Raw genomic sequence first — 20869 nt, forward strand, 5'->3', positions numbered from 1 at the left:
AGTTCATGTGCCTCAGCCTAGCACAGGAAACAATGTTACGTGATATCTGTTGCATCTTATTCTGACAAGTCTCACGAACAGATTTCATCCTGGTATACTTCGAATAACTGGGATACTGGAGCTGCCCAAAATGGCATTGCTAAGTTCAACCTGTCATTTACTCCTTAGTCATAACCCTTTAAGGGTTTTACTAGAGTCTGGTATAGAAAGGAGATAGATATCTGTCTCTAACCCTTCACGAACTTTCTGTCTCATCCTTTGAACTATATATTAATGTTGGATTGGCCCTTGTAACTCTGTGCTCAATCTTGCAGAAACCCATTCTCAGTCAAAATAGAATTGTCTTGTGTTCCCTTTGGAGAACCTGCATGTTTTTATTGGATTTTCATTTTAAATGCTAACATGTAATAATTTTCCTGGTCAGTTTCCTTTGTCCTTCAAAGTTTCGCACATGGATGACGTGGCCAGACAAAAGAAGGTTAAAGCATGTTTTATTAAAGTACTTCAGGAGGTGGGTACTTTCACTACATGTCACTAACTCTTAATATGTGGAAATAGTTTATGTTTAATCTGTCCACATCACACTTTGATTAAGGCATTTCTTGGCCTGCCTATTTGCCAATATCTTCATTGTTATTTTCTACTTTTAAGCTTAGATTCATCCTACAACACGGCATGGCATACAAGAAAAGATCTTTGCTCTTCCAGATCCTGTTTCTAAATAAAATTTTAGTAGTTTAATTTAAAATAGTAGTTTCTAAATGCAGTTATATAGCTATTTTATCTAGTATTTGTTAAAAATGCAGATACTCATGTTCTAACCTAGGATTATGGAATCAAAAATCTGTATGAGTAGAAACTGATGTAACCATTCTGGAAAGCAATCTAAAAGCAACTAGTCAAATTTTAATAACATGTATCCTCTAGACCCAGTAATTCCACTCCTGGGTATATATCTCAACAAGTATGTTCTTAACAGTGTGGAGGCCAGGGAGGTATCGGCATGAATGCATGCATGAACATGATGGAATAAAATGCAGAATTTAGAAACAGGAGAATATATAAAAACATAGTGATATGAAATGATCTTAAAAACACAGTCCTGGTTAGAAAGAGAGAGAGAAATAATGAGATCTGTAATACAGTTGCATTTACATTAAAAACAATTACTTGACAAAACAACAATGCATGTTTTATAAGAACACCATAGAAACAAAGAACTATGCAATGAACACATTAGAATGGTCACTTGAGGCAGCGGAGAGTGGAGTGGGAGTTCCAAATGTGATTAAAAGTAAATAGATCTTTAAAGTCTGTTTGAGTGGGGCCTGGTGATTGGGAGTGCTGGCAAGCACTCCCAGGTGATTCCAGTGCATAGCCTGGTTTGGAAGTTTTAAGGTATTATGAGTTCCCACACAAATGAAGCTTTTGCCAGAATGAAATATTTGAAAGCTTCAAGTTTGATTTGGAGAATATTTTGATGCGTATTTCATGTTTCAGGTAGAATATTTTCTTGTCCACAGAAACCCAGTACTTTTTTTAGGAACTAGATTTTATATTTATAAAGTAAAATATTACCTGGATTTAGAATATATTTTACTCCGAAAACTCTAGCCTGTGTTAACATTTTATTTAAATTATTGATGGGAAATTTATGGTAGATTTGAAAACCAGGTGACTTCATTTCTAATCAGAGGTTATTGTTTCTTTGCTGTTCTTTCCAGGCAGCGAGGGAAACACCACTGATTTTCCTCATTGATGAGGCCCAGTATATGGATGCAGCTTCCTGGGAGTTTTTGGAAACATTGCTCTCCAGTATGCCCATCATCATGGTGATGACGTTGACCCCTATCTTCACCCTGTGTGGCTGGGCCCAGCATTTCCTGCAGAGCCCTCAAGCTATCCTTATGCCTATTACGAAGTTGGCAACAACCTCGCTGTTGAGAATGGCATGTTGGGAGCTAGGGGTGGTGAGCATCCCCCAAGAGCTGCAGATGTGAGTGGCTAGGACTAACTGAGCACTTCGTTAAGGGAGGAACCAGTGCCATAATATAAATGAAAAGGCACAGGTCTTACTGGAGTTGGGAGAGAGAATAGCATTAGTAACCATGATGAGGCCCCAAGACTAGATTTAAGGGAGACAGTCTTCTTGTAATCAAGTAAGGGGCTGCCTCCCTGGGCTATCCACCCAGGTTTTCACAAGACAATTAGGACTTGGGTGACTTGCTTTATGTGTCAGTTATATGTGATAAGGCCCCTTTCTGCCAGACCCTTTAGCAAGGGAATGTTAGTTCCTTTCAACATCAGTAAAAGAAAAATAGTTGAGAAAGAAAAGTTATTGCCGAAATGCATTTCAAGGCCAATCAGAAGTTACTTTTTTCTATTTCTGTGCCTCTGTCCCCCTCTGTTAGTGTACGTCATGAAGAGCTGACTTTAACAAAAGAAGATTCCTCAGAGTGAAGTACCATTATGTTTGGCTCCCCTAAAGTGGTCATCTCTAATGTGCAATCCCTTACTTACCTCCCTGCAGCTACCTTCACAGGTGCTTTGGAAATCCCCTTTATTGCAAGGTCCTATGCCAGGACCTTCTCTCTAAGGACATATTGCTCTTTCATGACCTACAAAAGGAGGAAGAGGAAAACAGCAAGTGGGAAACCCTCTCAGGTAAGCTTAGCTTCCCAGAGTTCTACGCTGGTCCAGCTGCTGAAGTTCATTCTCCAGCATGACATCACTTGGCCTTTACGAGGTACATACCTTTTCCTTGCTAACACTGTGGGCCACACTAGGCCTTCCCAGATAAGCACACTATACAAATCTTATACAATTAGGGTGAAAATACTCAAGACTTGCTTTGGATAACTTAATCCAGTCAATCTACAATAGTTCATTTTATAAGCAGCCCAAGAGGTGGGACTAGGAAATTAGGATTTATAAACATGAAAATCCAGAAAAAAGAATTGTACACTATTGATGAGAAGGCTGACTTGAGGATTTGGATGGGGGATGGGAGAAGGGAGGAAATTAGGAGAGGAATAAAGGGTAGAAGTATGTATAAAAGCAGAAAGGCATCCCAGAGCTGTGATATAATAGAAGCAAGAGCTGTTACAAGGTGAACAGGAATAGTGATTAGTTGTAAGATACTGATTGGTACAGAGAATGTTGTTAGTTTATAAGAGAAAATTAGAGAACAGGCAGACAGGTGGGGTAAAACACTTTAAACCATGGTACACTCCAGTCATCTTCATCCTTTAGGTTTTTTTTTTTTTTTTTTTTTTGACTAAATTACTATATTTTTGTGCCTTTGGAACTGCAGTCACTGAGAATGGTGCTTTTCTCAGTCATAGCCTGTTTTCTTTATAGCCAATGCCATGAAATCCATAATGTATAGTATTTTTCCTGCCAACTCTGAAGAAGGCCAGGAACTTTATGTCTGCACAGTCAAGGATGATGTGAACTTGGATACAGTACTTCTCCCACCCTTTCTGAAAGGTAAGTCCCTTGAAGACCTCAAGTGAACCAATTACAGATATCATTGCAATTAGTAATTTGGTGAGTAGTTGAGTGTAGGTCTCTCATTATCATTCTGGCTTCATTTCTTCTAAAAAAGGAATCTACCTTCTAGAAATAAGTTCTGGCATTGCCTGAAGAGCTCTTTGAAGACTTGTAAGGCTACTTGAGTAAGGTTTTACTTAAATGAGCTTATTGTTCTCTTTGGGGCTGACTGATGACCTGGAAAAGTTTTCCAATTATTTAATACAAAATAGGTCCTGAGTTTCCCTTTGTACATATTCTTGTTCTAGAGTAGACAGTAAGCAAAGGAGATGATATTGCTAAGATTTAAGAAAATCCATGGTGTTAGTGATGATGCAGTGTTATGCACATAGCAAAAGTTTAATAAAAAGGAAGAGCGCAAAGTAGAATGACTGATGCCATAAAGAATAACGAAGCTATCAGAATTGGGTAGGCATAGTTGGAGAGGGGATGTTCTTCTTAGAAATGAATTTTTCTTATTTTAATATTTTATTCAAGTGTTTGGTGGGCAAGGTACTAATACTAAGCCCTCTTGAGGAATATTGTGATGAGCAAGCATACCTTCAAGTAAAGTATGGTCTTGTTGAGAAAATAAGACACACACATGAAACAGCAGTTCAGGACACCATGGTAGTTAAGGGCCAGGGCTCTAGAGTCAGAAAACCCTGGGCACCATGGACTCCTGCACTTACTGGCTATGGAACTTTGAATAAGTTAGTCAACTTCTCACTCATCAGTCAAATGAGGGCAATAATAGTCCCTACCTCATGGGGCTAGTTGAGGATTAAATTAAATAAATTATGGCACATAATAAATATTCCATGAGTGTTAGCTATTATATTATAAGCTCTTTACTCTGGAGGTTTCAGGTTCAACTAGACAGTTTACACTGATACAGCTGTGATAGACCATACTTAGCAATGGCTTTTCTTACTCAGAAGGAAATACAGGATGCTAACAGGACAGCAGCAGGTACTCTTCTTCAGTGAGAGTTTTCACAGGAGTTTACATAGCACTCCAGGGGCTATTCTCTGGAGCCTCAAGTAATAGCTCAGCTGTGGGGAATGAAACTATGACTCATGGGTGCTTAGAGGCCTCATGGACCCACTAAAGGCCGTATCTCTTATAATGGCCCAAACAGGCATCACTTTCAGGCTCTGCAAGAGGCATGACCTTTTACAAGAATGATTATACCCAAGGAAGCCCAAATCTGTGGCTTACCACCAGTTCATTCAGTTTTACCAGTCCAAATTCAGTTTCCCAAGCAGAGGTTATTCTTAGCATAAGCAAAGAAGTTTGGCTAAGTGGAGTAGGGAGGATTGAGGTGGGGGCAGTAGACATGGGTAGATGAAAAGCACATCTTTGTTTTTAAAAAAACTGTACAGACTTTCAACATGATATATTCCAGATTTGTAGAAATCTTGTTCACTGCTGCTTGGCTGATTGACTGATTGATTTTGGCAGAAATAGCAGTAAGCCAACTGGATCAACTGAGCCCAGAGGAACAGTTGCTGGTCAAGTGTGCTGCAATCATTGGGCACTCCTTCCATATAGATTTGCTGCAGCACCTCCTGCCTGGCTGGGATAAAAATAAGCTACTTCAGGTGTTGAGAGCTCTTGTGGATATACATGTGCTCTGCTGGCCCAACAAGAGCCAAGAGCTTCCTGCTGAACCCATATTAGTGCCTTCCTCTATCGACATAATTGATGAAACCAAAGAGAAGAAAACAAAGTTAGGTAAGGAAGGGCTGTTCCCTTTTACTCAGGTCTGAACAAAGAGTCCCTGTGGGGGTATCTGTGTTCAGAAAGACCATCAGTATCATATATCAAGGGGTTCTCTCATTCGTTTGTTTAAAGATGGAGTTTTGTTATGTTGCCCAGGCTGTAACTCCTGAGCTCAATGGGTGCATACCACCACACCCAGTTTGAGGGTCTCTCTCTCAAAGCCTATGGCTAAGAAACAGAAATAAAATTATCATTTAAACCATGAAGGAGACATGGATATAGTGAAAAAATATCCTGTATTTTTCAGACTTGTCTTCATTTCAGGAATTCTAGCTCCTTTTTAACCCAGGTGTTAGTATTTGTGTTTTGATTTTTGTTCAGAAAATATTGACATAATCTTTTATTGGCTTCTAGGTACAAATAATGAGATAAAAGGATAAACCATCCCCAATTTTAGAAACTCACAAGGAAGACAAACACATGTGGAATTGAAACAGACATGAACAAAGCAAGATATAAATAGCTTGCAATCTCAGATTCTCCACATGAAAGAAAAAGATTGTAACATGGACTACCCAAAGCACATATAATTCACAAATACTTTCCCTTTGACTTTGAAATATGTTTGGGCCCTATATTTGAACAGAGCATTTCCTATGATTTGACATTTGTAATAATTTGAAGTAAAATCTCAATTTAGGAGAAACAATTAAGAAATCAGTGGTATAGAAGTACAGGATTTTTTTGTACCACTGATCATTTCTTCTCTGTTGTACTTTATACAAGATATGGTCAGTATCACTCTCAGAATGGTACAAAATTTTTTATACAAAGGAGGCAGTAATATTAGCCTAGGGTTGTAAATAGAATTTTCTTACACACTAGCAGCCATGTGCTTGAGAGTTTGCCATATTGAAGCACAAAGGATTATAAGGGAAAATCTCACTTAGATTTTCCTAAATTTCAGATGGTGGTTCAGCCTCTCTTCTCAGGCTAAAAGAAGAATTATCCCTACCTCAAACTGAGGTGTTGGAATTTGGAGTGCCTCTACTACGGGCAGCTGCTTGGGAGCTCTGGCCCAAGGAACAACAGATAGCTTTACACCTCGAATGTGCCTGCTTTCTCCAAGTTTTGGCCTGCCGCTGTGGGAGCTGCCATGGAGGAGACTTTGTCCCCTTTCATCGTTTTGCAGTTTGCTCTACTAAGAATTCCAAGGGGACCTCTCGATTCTGTCCTTACAGAGATACTGGCTCAGTGCTAACACAAGTGATCACAGAAAAATTGCAGCTGCCTTCTCCCCAAGGTAAACCCAGGAGGCAGAAAGAGGATATATGGGTATTCATGTACTTGGAATTCTTCATCAAAAAGTTGAAATCAGATTAAAGGAGAAAAACAGGTAGAAAGAACCACTTATTTATTCCTTAAGTACTAGAGATTTTAAAAAATGTAATCTCAGAGTTAAAGACTACCTTAGAGATCATATTTGTTCTGATTGGCAATCTTGGGCAAGTTACTTAACCTCAATCAAATGGGGACAGTAACAATACCAACTTCACGGGCCGGGTGCAGTGGCTTACACCTGTAATCCCAGCATTTTGAGAGGCTGAAGCAGGCGGATCACTTGAGGTCAGGAGATTAAGACCAGCCTGACCAACATGGTGAAACCCCCTCTCTACTACAAATACAAAAATTAGCCAGGTATGGTGGTGGGCGCCTATAATCCCGGATACTCAGGGGGCTGAGGCAGGAGAATCGCTTGAACCCGGGAGCCGGAGGTTGCAGTGAGCTGAGATTGTGCCACTGCACTCCAGCCTGGGCGACAGAGTGAGACTCTGTCTCAAAATAAATTAATTAATTAATTAATAATAATATCAACTTTACTGGGACATTGTGGGGATTAAATTAGTTAAAGTACGTAGCCTGCTCTGAACAGTGCCAGACATACGGTGATTGCTCAATACCCTTTAGCTACTGTTTTGATTATTACTATTATTTTTCAGCTCAGTACACACATATTGAATCCTTATGTGTGTCAGATTCTATACCAAGGAATATGGTGTGAATAAGCCTTGCTCTTTGCACTTCTGAAGCTATCTGTTTTGGGGGTTACTACAGACATATAGATAGAGAATTCTAGTATGGCATGGTAAAAGCAATGAAAATGAGACGGGGCCATTAACTCAGCTGGGGAAATAGGTCAGTAAAGATTCTCCTTTGAAGTAGATAATGTCAGAATTGCGTCTTGAGGGATAAGTAGGAGTTAGCTACCTGAAGAAGGTTTTATTGGTTAATAGATACTCACCATAGCCTGTTAAACATATGAGGTCATTCCTCTTTGTTTAGCCTTTTCAGTTAGCTTACCTTACAGAACAACTCATCATCTCCAGCTGTCAGAAAGTTTCTCTTTCATCAGGATGTAAGCTGCCTCCTTGTAGCTTCACCCATTTTTCATAGTTATACCTTCTTCCATACTTGAAGATAGCTATCAAGACCCAACCAAATCCTCTTTCCCTACTTTGATAAAAGGGAGTTGGTTTGGTATTGGGGGTGGGGTGATGGTATGTGGAAAATGGTAGATAGTTGTCGGCAAAAGGCTAAAATGAGGGATTTGGTGTATGATACAATTCTTCTTCTAGGTATAACATCATGACTGTGAAGGTGGACCAGTGACTTGGAGCAATTAGTCATTGGTTGATGAGCTCTATGTGCATTTGTACCTGTTGTGCTTTCCAAAGTCTGGTATTGTGAAGAAACTGTGCTATTGTTCATATTTCCTGTGTGACTTTTTTGCTTTTAAGAGGTCAGTTTTGGCTGGGCCTGTTGGCTTACACCTGTAATCCCAGCACTTTGGGAGGCCAAGGTGGGCAGATCACAAGGTCAGGAGATCGAGACCATCCTGGCTAACACAGTGAAATCCCGTCTCTACTAAAAATACAAAAAAGTAGCCAGGCATGGTGGCGGGCACCTGTAGTCCCAGCTACTCAGGAGACTGAGGCAGGAGAATGATGTGGACCTGGGTGGCAGAGTTTGCAGTGAGCCAAGATGGCGCCACTGCACTCCAGCCTGGGCAACAGAGCAAGACTCTGTCTCAAAAAATAAATAAATAAATAAATAAAAAGGTCAGGTTTTTTTTTGTTTGTTTGTTTGTTTGTTTTTGCTTTGGATTAGACAGCCTGGTCCATCCATAGGAAAAAGGCTCAAGACCTTCTCAGCCCAGCAGAACCCTGAGGAGGCTTCCCAGACCCGAGGCCTTTGTGCATTGCCATTGCAGACCCGGCATTGCCTGACTCCAGAGGGTACTATTACAGAGGCTATGATATGAGGGTGCCTCTTGGAGTTGTGTACTGCAGTAGAGCTGCCAATATCCTCAGTTATCTTAGCTGTGATTTAACATCATTATCATCAGCAAGCCAGTCCTTTTACTTAACCCAAGTTCTCCCTAAAACAGTCCTCTTAGACTCCTTATCAATCCCACCATCCATGCTGTGAGTTGCAATGGGTAACATCTCAACATCATTCCTAATATTTGCTGTTATCTGTTAGAAGGCAGCTTCAGAAGAAGAATCAAATCTGTAGGATAAAGGCTATTTAAAAACCTGCTACATAAAGCTGGAAAGCTCTCTTGGTCACTGACTAGGGAACTGTGGTATCTTATACTATCACAATTTTCTTCACTTGGTTTTAGCCTTTACAGTTCACTCTGATCTAGTCATGACCCTGATCCATATGTATTCAGGGATTTCCACTACTAGAAATAGCCAGCAAACCAGGATGGACACATTCTTTATTTTTCCTTCATCTTGAAAATACTGAGTGCCTCCTTCAAAATCAGAACTTGTTTGAAGGTTTGGGAATGATGAGAGTTACTATTTGAATCACAAGTAGTTGTGAAGGAATTTACAAACTACCATCCTAATTTTGTGTTGTAAACTGCAGAAGAAAGGTAGTCAAGAATTTAAAATGTCCTCAGTTCATCCAAACATGGAGAATTAATCATATTTTTTTTCTCCCTACAGATAGTTTTCCATTCCAGATGAAACCATCCAGAACTCAGGAGGCCTTCTCAAGTGAATGCTGCAGGTAGACAGAAATGCTGAGGGTGAACATGGAGGGACCAAAAGTGACAGAAAGATGACCATTAAACTGAGCCACTTATGTCACTTGCAGTTGAGGAGTGGTGACTCTTGTACTAAGCCCAGTATTAAGGTTAACAGAGAATATTTGGAAAGGCAATTTTTGATTCTCTATAGGGAAATTATTTCTTTTTTTTTTTCTTTTTCTTTTGTTTTTGTTTTTTGTTTTTTGTTTTTTGTTTTGAGACAGAGTCTCACTCTGTTACCCAGGCTAGAATGCAACGGCGTGATCTTGGCTCACTGCAACCTCTGCCTCCCGGGTCAAAGTGATTCCTGCCTCAGCCTCCCGAGTAGCTGAGACTATAGGCGCGTGCCACCACACCCTGGTAATTTTTGTATTTTTAGTAGAGATGGAGTTTCTCCATGTTAGCCAGGATGCTCTCGATCTCCTGACCTCATGATCCACCCGCCTCAGCCCCCCAAAGTGCTGGGATTACGGGCATGATTCACCACGCCTGGTGGGAAATTATTTCTTAATGGTTGAGAAAAACTTTTTAAAAACACTTTTTTCTTTCCTTTTTTTTTTTTTTTTTTTTTGAGATGGAGTCTCTGTCGGCCAGGCTGGAGTGCAGTGGCACCATCTCAGCTCACTGCAACCTCCGCCTCCCAGGTTCAAGCAATTCTCTTGCCTCAGCCTCCCAAGTAGCTGGAGTTACAGGTGCCCGCCACCACGCCTGGCTAATTTTTGTATTTTTAGTAGACACGGGTTTTCGCCATGTTGGCCAGGCTGATCTTGAACTCCTGACCTCAGGTGATCCACCAGCTTCAGCCTCCCAAAGTGCTGGGATTACAGGCGTGAACCACCACACCCAGCCTTTTAATAGCTTTTAAGTGCATTTTATACGTAACATTTTTATTTCCAGCTATAGATTTGTCTTCTTAATTATTTTAGCCCAGATGATATTAAAATGAACATACATTTCCTAACCATGTACCTCCTGGATCTCTATTGCTTTTCAGTTTCAATGTCCCCACCTGGAGTTCACCAGCCACTCTATATACAGTTTCCCATCCCACTTATCTAACTTGATTTCTTACTGTTTTCAAACAAAAAACTGTTTTGAAACAAAAATTTCAAAAAAAATCAAAAAAAATTTCTTACTGTTTTCAAACAAACAAAAAGACACACTAACCTGTGTGTCTTTGCTCACACAATTCTCCCTTGTTAAATGCTGAGTGACCTGCACATCTCTCCACCTATCAGTATGTTGACCATCCTTCAAGGCCCTCCTCAGTCTCCACTTTTTTAGATCATTATAGCTTAGAGAGATCTGACTTTTGAGCTCAGCGTGCCTGTGAAAAGTACACTAGATTAGAAGTCAAAGTGGTAAGCTCTAGTTTTGGTTCTACTTCTCAGTACGAAGCTATATGTAATTTCTCTGAGCCTCAATGACCTAAAAGAGGTAATTTTTGCCTGCCTGAATGAGAGAGTTGTTGTAGGATTAGATGATGATATATAAAATAATATTAAAATGTGGTATTAGAAAATTCAAATATGCTATCAGAAAAAATGTATTATTATTGCTTTGTATCATTTTTATGTTTTATTTAACATTTAGATTGTTATTTAACTATTCAAGTGTGGTATTTCCCCATTTAGATTGAGCTATTTAGATTGGCTTTCAGCTTTTAAAAAATCCTAATAGAGCTTTGCAGTTACAGCTCTGGTCCCTGACTTTTAAAATTTTATGGAGTAATTGAGGAGAAGGATAGACAAATAATTAATGAATGATAAGGAAAGCTTCCTGGAAAAAGTGACTTTGAGACCTGGTAATGCCCCAATAAAGGTGGCCACTCTCAGTTTTTCATTTTCTTTCCACAAAGAACAGAGGAAGAGTTCCTAGATCAAGTGAAGAGGAAGCTGGCTCAGACCAGCCCTGAGAAAGACCTGTTGACCACAAAGCCTTGTCACTGTAAGGATATCCTGAAGTTAGTGCTCTCACCCCTCACCCAGCATTGCTTGGTCATTGGAGAAACGACCTGTGCATTTTATTACCTGCTGGAGGCTGCGGCTGCCTCCTTGGACCTGTCAGATAATTATATGGTGAGCAGGCTCTGCAATCTGCCCTTCAGCTGAGCCTTTTACTTTGAGAATTTGATTGAGATCTCTTACAATCATAACCATGAGTGAAAAGTGGAAGAAAGTAGGAGAGAGAGAAGAGCTAGAAAGGATTTAGGAAAAAACATGAAGTGGGAATATGGTAGTGGAATAGCACCAACCCGTGCTGGCACTGCCCCTGACTCTTGCACAAGCAGTCCAGCTCCTGTTTCTAGCTTGAAGTCCAAATCTGTTCCAAATTCTGATCTTGACCCTCATCATAACTTTACTCCAGCCTCTGCCCTAATCACACCAGCATCATCCTAATCCTAATCTGGTTTCTTTATCCCTTGCCCTGTTTGGAGGCCTTCTTTTATTTAAGGAAGGCAAGCAGTCTTCTGGGCCAACCCTCAGCATTTTCATTTTTGAAAAAACACAAGGTGAAGATCTGTCAGTTTGAGGAGGCTACTTTCTGCCGTCTTCTGTCAGAGGTGAGGACAGGGGTGACCTTGAAGTGCTGGCTATTTCTCCTTGAGGATTACCCTATTATTTCTTTTAAAATCTCTTCATTGTTTTTTGTGTATGATTATAAATGTGATAATGTGATAAAAGATTTATTCACATTTAAAATATAGAAATATATAATAGGTAGAAAGTGAAAGAGCTCCCACTAATCCTACACCCCCCCACCATAATTAATAATTGTATGCATGTTCCACCAACTGTACACACACAGCCATATCATTGTTTTCCATTATTTTTTAATAGGATCATATTCTACATTTTCTTGTTCCTGCAGTTTGCTTTTATTCTTAATAGTACAGACAGAACCTATTTACATATTGGTGTGCATACCGATCCACCACATAGTTACAACTGCCAAGTACTCCATTGGCTAGATCATAGCTTAGCTCTTTCCTTCTTCAGGTGCATTTAGGTTATCTCTATTTTGGGGATTATTATAAACATTGCTACAGTGAATATTCTTCTTAAGTATCTCTTTCTCTCCTTGTGAGAGTGTTTTTGTAAGAGAAATTTCCAAAGGTGGCAATGCTAAGACACAATTTTAAAATTCATAAATACATCACCAAATTGCCAAACAAAAATATTATATCAACTCAAGTTTTTCCCATTTCCTCATATCCTTATTAACATCAGATACTACCAGTCTTTTCTAACCTTGCTAATTCCTAGACAAAGTTATATTGTTTTAATGTGTTTCTCTTAATTAATAAGGTACATCATTCTTCTAGGTTTATTGGTCATTTGTATTTTTTTGTGAATTATCCATTCATGTTTATTGAAGTGGATATAAACTAATTTGCTCATTGGAGTATATGTAAACTAATTTTAATGTAAACCTTAAGATAATTTGGTTAGGATAGTAAACTTAAGGTACATAATGTCTTGAAGGCCAAAGGGAGTATTAGAGTTGTCACATTGTTGTGTTATTTATGCTTCAACCAAGAGGTCTTCAGAGCAAAGTTAAATAATTATTCTTTCCCTTTATAAGTGAGAGTTATTGTACAGTCCTCCTAAGATTGTTCTTTGTTCTAGAATCACATAGACTTTATCACTTTCTTGAGGGATTCAGCCTTAGAATGTGAAGATATAGGATAACTTCAAGGTAGTTCCCCAGCTCCCACCCCACATCTACTGTGAGTCAACCTATTTTGGAAGAGAGAGAAAGGATTTGGTGATATTATAGATGCTTTCTATGTCATGTGAGAGCATCTGAGTCTCCACTCAAATGACGATCCCTTCTCAGTCTAGCAGCATCACATTTTAAATCACAGCCTTCCTCTACTGCCCACTGACAAATGTGTAGGAGATGAGAAAGGAGGATACTTTCTCCATAATCCTACTTTCTCAACCCTTTACTCACTTATGGCCATACTGGTGCTTGCTAGGGTGACTGCTAACCAGGCTATGCTCTAGCTCAGCTCACTCTTAGCACCTCAGTAACCCCAACTACACAACTCAAAATGAAAGAGCCAGTGTGTTGTATCCAAAACCTTGTATTTACATTAATTCTTCTTATTTTCCCATCTCCAGGTCTGTTTCAACATGGGACACATCACTTTAGCCAAAAAATTGGCTAGGAAAGCCCTTCGGCTGCTGAAAAGGAATTTCCCTTGGACCTGGTTTGGTGTCCTTTTCCAGACATTCCTGGAAAAGTATTGGCATCCCTGTACCCTGAGCCAACCTCCAAACAACCCTAGTGAGAAGTGAGAAGGCTTCCTAAGACTGTAGTTAACTAGCCTGAGCTTTGCCTTTTTGACCTAAAACTACTCTTTTTCTATCAAATAATCTTCAAGCATCTAACAGACAAGCAGATAACAAGATATATAACAGTCAGCATATATATATATATATGTATACATATATATATATTTGTTACATGCATATATATGTATATACATGCATATATATATATATATGCATGTAACAAATAAGTATATAACATATAGTTCTAACTCTTCCACCTTACTCCCCCAGCCAATTACATGTAGCAAATAGGGATTTAAAGAATGAATCTTTTTTTTGAAACCTCTCTCTGAACTTTTCCTGATCAAGAGGGATTAATTAAAATGGCATATGCAGTTGGGAGTAGTGGGAACCAAGGACTATTTCTGAATTTGGACATCTGTAGATGGCCCCATGATGAGTAGACTTGGAGCTCTTGTAGGGAGGGAACTTTGGGCATTAGTAAAGAATAAGGGTGTGCTAACCACCCTGTGCCTTGCAACAGTAAGAAGAATTTGGCAGTTCTGCAGCAGCAGGTGCATTGTCTGTCCCTACTCTGGCAGCTCTATAACCTGGAGGCCACAGCCAGTAGCTACAGGTTTGCCTGCCTGGCTACTCTTATGCAGAAGAATTCAGCCGAGGAGTTTGCAAATGAAGCCCAGGTAAGCAGGTCCTTGCTTTACCTTTGGACCTCACTCAGAAACCAAGTTCCTGGTTTAGCATGGTTCTCCAATAACCCAGACAACGCTGATCATGTGTTCAAGTGAGGTTTCTCAATTTCCAGTTTATACCTGGGTTTCCAGGTATGCGATTATCTGTGAACTCCCAGAACTGAATGCAGAATTTTATGTGTATATTCAAAAGAACCTTTGGGGGCTGGCAGGAGGAAGAAAAGAGGTCATTGCTTTCATCAGATTCTCAAAGAAGCCTGTGATCTAAAAAAGATTTAAAACTGCTGATTTAGGAAAAAAGAAAAAGGAAATATGTCTTCCTCATTTTAGTGTCTTACCTTTCTCTCTGTCTTATCCACATATTCAACAATGAACCATTTGGTGAACACCTATTATATGCCAGGCACTGATCTTGACTCCAGGGAAATATAATAAGTAAAATATACAGTATGTTAGGTGATAATCAATGCAGTGGAGCAAAATAAAGTGGAGGCAAGGGGATATAGAGTTCTGTGAGGTGAGGGGTGGGGTATAGTTTTGAACAATGTGGCCAAAGAAAGCTTTGCTGAGCAGGTGACATTGAAGTAAATATCTGAAAGAGGCGAGAAAGTCAGACTGTCTGGGAGTAGAGTATCCAGGCAGAGGGCACAGTGAATGCCCAAGGCATATCCTCTGTGTTTGAAGGACAGTGTGACTGAGGAAGAGGAGGAGAGTGAACCAAGAGATGAGGTCAGAAGGACCGGGAAGGGGTGGGGTGGCAAATGGTGCAGACCCTAGATAGGCCACTGTGGGAGTTTTGGCTTTTACTCTGAAAGAGATGGGAAGCCATTAATGGGTTCTGAGAAGAGGGGTGACAGTATCTACTTATATTTTAATAAGATCATTCTGTCTGCTGTGTTGAAAGTAACATGAAGGGGACAAGGGAGGAAGCAGGGAGACCAGTTAGGAAGCTAATGCAGTAATCTAAGCAAGAGATGGTGATGGCTTTGATTATTGTGGGGAAAAAAGGTTGGGGGTTTAGAGGCAATAGGATTCACTCATGGATCAGTTCTGGGATGTGAGAGAAAGAAGAGTCAAGGATAATCCAAAAAGTTGTGACCCAAACTTCTAGAGGGACAGAGATGCTCTTTAATTGGGATAGGGAAGTCTGCAGGAAGAACAGATTTGGGGGAAGGTTTGGGAGCTAGGTTTTAGACATGTTTTATTTGAGATGCCCATTAGACATCGAGGTGGAGACAAGTCTGGTGAGTATGAGTCCAGGTGAATATTCAAGCCTGGGGTTCATGGGAGAGGTCTGAGCTGGAAATAGACATATGGGAACCATCAGTGTGCAAATACTGTTTAAAGTCACAGGACTGTGTGAGAACACCAAGGGAATTAGTATAGAAAAGTTCCACGGACTTTGTTAACAGCTCCAGTGTTAAAAGGTCAGAGTGGCGAGGAGAAACCAGCAAAAGAAACTGAGAATAAGTTGCCAGGGAGACAGGAGGAAAACCAACAGAGCCTGGCATGCTGGAAAGCTAGGAAAGACAGTGTTCCAAGAAGAGAGCACTATTTCAAGTGCACACATAGTTATATAGAACACTATTTCAGATGTGCACATAGTTACATAGAGATCTAGGCAGCAGCCTTGAAGAGCTCTATGGAGCAAATATCAGAGGTCTTAAATTAGAAAACAAAGAAGAGGTAGTTTAATCAGTGTTCCGAAAGGGAAAGTCATGGATTGGAGAGGAAAAGCAGGAGCATGTAGAGAAAGTGGTTTGTTTAAAGAACAGGCAGTGAGAATGATCCAGTTAGAAGTGTAGGGGTGAGAAGGAGCATATTTTTCTAGCTGGGTTGGAGGCAAGTTGTGGGATACCAGGAGTTTAGACTGAGTGAGCAGCAAGGCATCATAATAGGCTCTTACATAGGAAAGGAACAAAATGGAACTGTTACATGAATGTACAATGGGAATATTTTGCCCTGTGTTTGTTTCCCTGCAGGTTGTCTCTACCTATGTGGAGCTCTCTCAGTTCTCCCAGAGCATGGGCATCAAGGACAAGTGGCTGCACTGTGAGCAGATGGCCATTCAGAAAAGCAGTTTATGTTGGTTCTCCAGGGAGGGATTGTTGGCCACAGCTCAGCTCATGCAGGCCCTGGCCTACACCAAGCTCTGCCTTGGCCATCTTGACTTCTCCATCAAGCTGGGTAAAGGAACTTAGGGATGGTGGGTCTAGGGCTTTTAGAGAGTACATGTTCACAGCTGGACCTCACACGGTACTCTTGAACCTCTTCAGGTTTTCAAGCTCGTGAGATATGCAGACACCTCAAGAAACCAGCTCTGGAGAATCTGGTTCTCTCAGTTCTCTTCAGATCTGCATTTCTGAAGAAGAAGTATTAAGATCATTTTCTATCATTTGTATTTGTTTCCTAAGAGGGGTGTGTATATTTTCCCAGAGAAGTTTGGAGTGGAGAGGGAGATGCTATTCCATTTCCACACCCCGGGATATCCTTCCCTTGGCCACTCCAGACACATTATCTTAAGTGTGGAAGAATCAGGAGTGGAAATGCAGAGTCAGAGCTACTATATATTCCTCAGCACTTGGGGGCTCATGGACAAACTTTCTTCAAAAAAAAAAAAAAAAAAAAAAAAAAAACTCTGCAGGGAGATAGAGAATTGCAGCAGCTGAAGACCCTGGAAACTGCCTCAGAGGCAGTCTCCCACCTCCTTTGCCTAGAGATAGGTCTGATCCCAGGCATAGATGTTCTTTATATAAATAGAGCTATGAAGAGATCTAAAGGATGTTAGGCTGCTTTGAAGGTGTAAGACCCCTTCCTTTCCTACCCATCCTCCTCACTCCCTAGCTGGTCCCAGTGGCTCTGTCTCTTGGCAGATTTGGTCTGTGTGTCCATGTACTGGAGAGTCAGTGGGCGCTCATTTCTCAGGGTTATGATGTCCTTGGCCTGGCCTGCTTTTACTCTGCTTGCTTAGATCTGCTGCTCTACGGAAAAGGTAAATCTTGCACAGGTCTCTGCTGTACTCCTGAGGGATTCAGACCTCAGATGGGGCTCTAGGTTTGGAATACAGGCAGTCATGAACCTGTCCCTCAGGCATGGCCTCTGCCCCTGACCTCTGGCTCCTTAAAGTCTGGGAACCATGTTGTGATTCAGGGGTGTCTGCCTTTGGGGTCTTGTTTCCTTCCCTGTATCACATACCTTCTATACCCTGGTTCCTACACTGATAGTATATACTAGCGTGGTTACCTTCTCTGTCCACAGGATTGCTGTTTCGGCCCTTTAGTGAGTGTCTGCGTTTCGTTCAAATCTATGAGCACAGCCGTGTTCTGACCTCTCAGAGCAATGTCATGCTGGGGGTCCACTCCTCCCTGGCCATGTGGTAATGTCTTACTCAAGGGTTGTGGAAAAGGATAAACATTTAAGTCATTTAAGCTGTCTCTCCCCACCTGACAGGACTGTTGAACATGTCTAACCAACTTTTAAAGACCATTCACCTCCCATACCCTCCCATCTTATTAAAAGGGCTTTTGTCCTTTAACAGGTTTTGGCCTGTAGGTCAAGCGTTACATTTAGGGTTACGCTTAACTGCTAGAGTAACCCATAGCAAGGCTGAATATAATTGGTCTCTTTTTAAGTTTCCTTGTATGTGAGTTAGTAGCCTTGATCACTTTCTAGCATCACAATTCTGACTGTCCAGAAGGTCTTAGAGCCTTAAAGAAGTGACAATTTTAAGCAAAAGTCATGGTTGGTAAGCAGCAGATATTGCTGAGAGCTATTACTCTTTTCCTCCAGGTTTGCCCAGGAATCACAGTGGGACCTGTTTGAGCACTATTTCTCCAAGGCTTGCCAGTTGGTGAAAAGAACCAATGCTTCGCTATTTGGTGCACATGGCTTTGTCCGATTCCTAGAGTGCCATGTGCTAATGTTACAGAAAATACCAGAGGGTATCTTCATGCACATTCCTCTAGAGCTTCGCAGCCAAACCCTTGAGGTACCTGTTTCTCAGCTGTCCTTCAACTAACACCTAATTCACTTAGTTCTACCCTGTGATGCTCTTTCTACCACCTGCATCTCTTCCTTGTTTTCCCTTTTACTGGTTCTATCTCCCTTTACTCTTTGAATCCTTTGTTTCTCCACCTAGAAAGTTTCCACCTACCTTAGGTATCCTTCCAGATATTATTGCATCTAGTTCTGGACTGGGTTTCTTTCCACCTTTGCCAGCTACTACCCAGTATCATTAAAATATTAACATTTAGCCTTGCTCAGTGGACCTGTACTCTATGGTTCAGTCTGTAATTTGACACATCTCCCTACAGCCCTTCTGAGTCTAAAACACTTTGCAATTCCTCTGTATCCCAAAACCAGTTTTCCAGGCCTATTTTGCCATCAGTAACTCCTCCCTGTTCCCTCAGCCATGAGTGAATATGCTGAATGAGGACCTTTGTAAGTTCTGATGAAGTGGCATGTTAGGAGAATGATGCACTAATCCCAGAGCTAATGGACCTTCCTTTCCTTTCAGTACTTTAAGGAGTTCTTCTCTCGATGTGTGACCTGCCCTGTCTATCACCAGTGGGTATCTGAGCTTAAGGCCTCTGTAATGAGATGTGAAAAGAGAGAATTCATGTCCCTGACTAACAGCATCAGACCTTTTGACACTTGCTTGACCAGGATTTGGATAAAAGGAGAATTTCTGCAGGAAAATAACTCTTAGAAAAGAAATTTAGGAATACAGAGTAAGCATTTCTTCCTGGAACCCTTGTGTGAGAGACATAAAGACAGTCTCAGATTCTTACTCATGAGCAGTCAAAGGCTGCACTTCTGAAGTAAAAAGGGACACACAGATGTAAGGAGTTAGTCCTTGCTCCAGAGGTAAGTATAATCCTCTTCCTAATGCTAGGCCCTGCCTGGACAGATAGGAATCCCTTCTATTGTTAAACAGCAATTTCTTCAGCTTCTCTCAGCTCTTTGTTTCAGTATTGGTAACCCTTAGGCATAGAAAGTTCCTCCTTGCTTTTAGCCAAAGCAATTGGGTTGTTTCCTTGGAATAACTGGATGGTCACTAAGGAGAGAAAAAGGTCTTAGAAGTCACAATGTAATGTCTGTGAAGGTGAATGATAACATTAGGCAAGAAAAGGAGAGGAAAGAATATAGTTCCTTTCCTCAGAGCCCTGCAAATGTCCTTCTTTCCCAGGGCCGCTATTTAACTTTGTAATTGCTGAGGACATTCTTTGTATTTATCACATTCTTTATGTTCCTTCTTTCAGGATTTAACAGAGTGGCTGATGTCAAGGAGAACAAGGATGCAGAAGAAACTCAAGATGTATGTGTTAAAAGAACAATAACCTGAAGGGACCATGATTCTCTTATTGTATATAACACAAGGAAATGCCCCAGATTCTCCTTTTAAATATATAGTGTACATATTAAGTATACTAGCCTTTATAGTTACTGCTATCTATATGTTTATCAAAATAAAAGACTATTTTTTTCTAAAACATGCCACTTAGATTTTTTTAACTCTTAAAAGTCATTAGCACAACTCTACCAGAAGTTAAAACCAGGAATAGACGGGAGGCCTGGAAGGCTTTAAGATGAACTGATTCCATCTTTTGTAAGGTGAGGTCCATTAGCAGATGAAAAACTATGACCCTAATAAAGAAACTGCCATTACTTAAGGAGGGCTGGTAGTGCGAGTGCCTTTGTGTTGCCCTCTTTTGGCACAGATTTGATAATGGGCTCCTAAGAAGTCAAGGAGTCTTTTGAGAGGTACAAAGGGTTGTGGGAATCCATTTCTCCTTTGTGCTGTGTGATTTGGCCATTCCCAGGTAAAATTGCGAAGTTGCCAAAGTATGTGTAACTTTAGCTTTCTCCCTTTTTCTTCTCTTTGGAGTTGCCATCTTTGGCCTTTATCTATTTGATGGTGTTTCTTCCACTGAGTATGATCTTCCCATTGATTTCTTACACTTTGTAACTCAATCATCTAGTGTCCATAGAGTGAATTTGCTAATGTTATGATAGCTGCAATTCGTTATTTACTTACTTGTGCTTGAAATACATTGTTTAAATCCTATATCAATTCTGTGAGTCAAGTACTATTATTATCCCATATTACAGATGAAGAAATGGAAGCCTAGAAAGAGTTTACCCCAACAAACATAGCCACAAAATGATAGAGCTGAGCTTCTAACTCAGATTTGATTCCAGAGATTATGCTAGGCTATGTAGGCTTTCATGGGAACTGGGCTTTCCTGTACCCAGTCTTTACTATTCTCTTCAGATGGCCAAGATCAGAACTTTAAGGACAGGAAGGGAGACGTTTATGAAAGGGAGGCCTGCACTTACCCTTCAAATCATGCAATCTAATCTATACATTTCCTCCTTCCACTTTTCTCCCTCTTGCTACCTTTCTTTTTCCTGTCCCTCTATTCCCTTCATCTTCCCCCTTGCATTCCTCCCATCTTACTCCTTCCTTTCTTCTTCTCACCCACTTTCTGTCCTCCTCCCTCATTCCTTTAAATTTCTGGGAG

At 40.6% G+C, this 20869-nt stretch overlaps 1 protein-coding gene across 24 annotated transcripts in view; it reads left to right on the forward strand.

Annotated features, from left to right (window-relative positions):
* The window catches only part of LOC103221530 (adenylate cyclase type 10-like), a 39962-nt gene extending 20125 nt beyond the window's left edge, over nucleotides 1–19837 (forward strand). For 8 of the 24 annotated variants that reach the window (XM_007972663.3, XM_007972665.3, XM_007972668.3 and 5 more), the window contains 17 exons: nucleotides 425–511; nucleotides 1725–1996; nucleotides 2531–2664; nucleotides 3361–3489; nucleotides 4996–5268; nucleotides 6224–6559; nucleotides 9273–9336; nucleotides 11214–11433; nucleotides 11793–11918; nucleotides 13483–13655; nucleotides 14180–14336; nucleotides 16328–16532; nucleotides 16622–16718; nucleotides 17219–17337; nucleotides 17604–17721; nucleotides 18135–18333; nucleotides 18862–19837. In XM_007972663.3, the coding sequence (XP_007970854.3) occupies nucleotides 425–511; nucleotides 1725–1996; nucleotides 2531–2664; nucleotides 3361–3489; nucleotides 4996–5268; nucleotides 6224–6559; nucleotides 9273–9336; nucleotides 11214–11433; nucleotides 11793–11918; nucleotides 13483–13655; nucleotides 14180–14336; nucleotides 16328–16532; nucleotides 16622–16718; nucleotides 17219–17337; nucleotides 17604–17721; nucleotides 18135–18333; nucleotides 18862–19053 (2901 nt within the window). In that variant the 3' untranslated portion in view covers nucleotides 19054–19837. Of the gene's footprint in view, nucleotides 1–424; nucleotides 512–1724; nucleotides 1997–2530; nucleotides 2665–3360; nucleotides 3490–4995; nucleotides 5269–6223; nucleotides 6560–9272; nucleotides 9337–11213; nucleotides 11434–11792; nucleotides 11919–13482; nucleotides 13656–14179; nucleotides 14337–16327; nucleotides 17338–17603; nucleotides 17722–18134; nucleotides 18334–18861 lie in introns of those variants that run through there. The other 16 variants (XR_493041.3, XM_007972664.3, XR_012089153.1 and 13 more) reach the window with 16 other exon arrangements.
* The last annotated feature ends 1032 nt before the right edge of the window (nucleotides 19838–20869 follow it).

Source organism: Chlorocebus sabaeus, chromosome 17 (assembly GCF_047675955.1).
Source record: "Chlorocebus sabaeus isolate Y175 chromosome 17, mChlSab1.0.hap1, whole genome shotgun sequence".
Taxonomy (NCBI): Eukaryota; Metazoa; Chordata; class Mammalia; order Primates; family Cercopithecidae; genus Chlorocebus; species Chlorocebus sabaeus.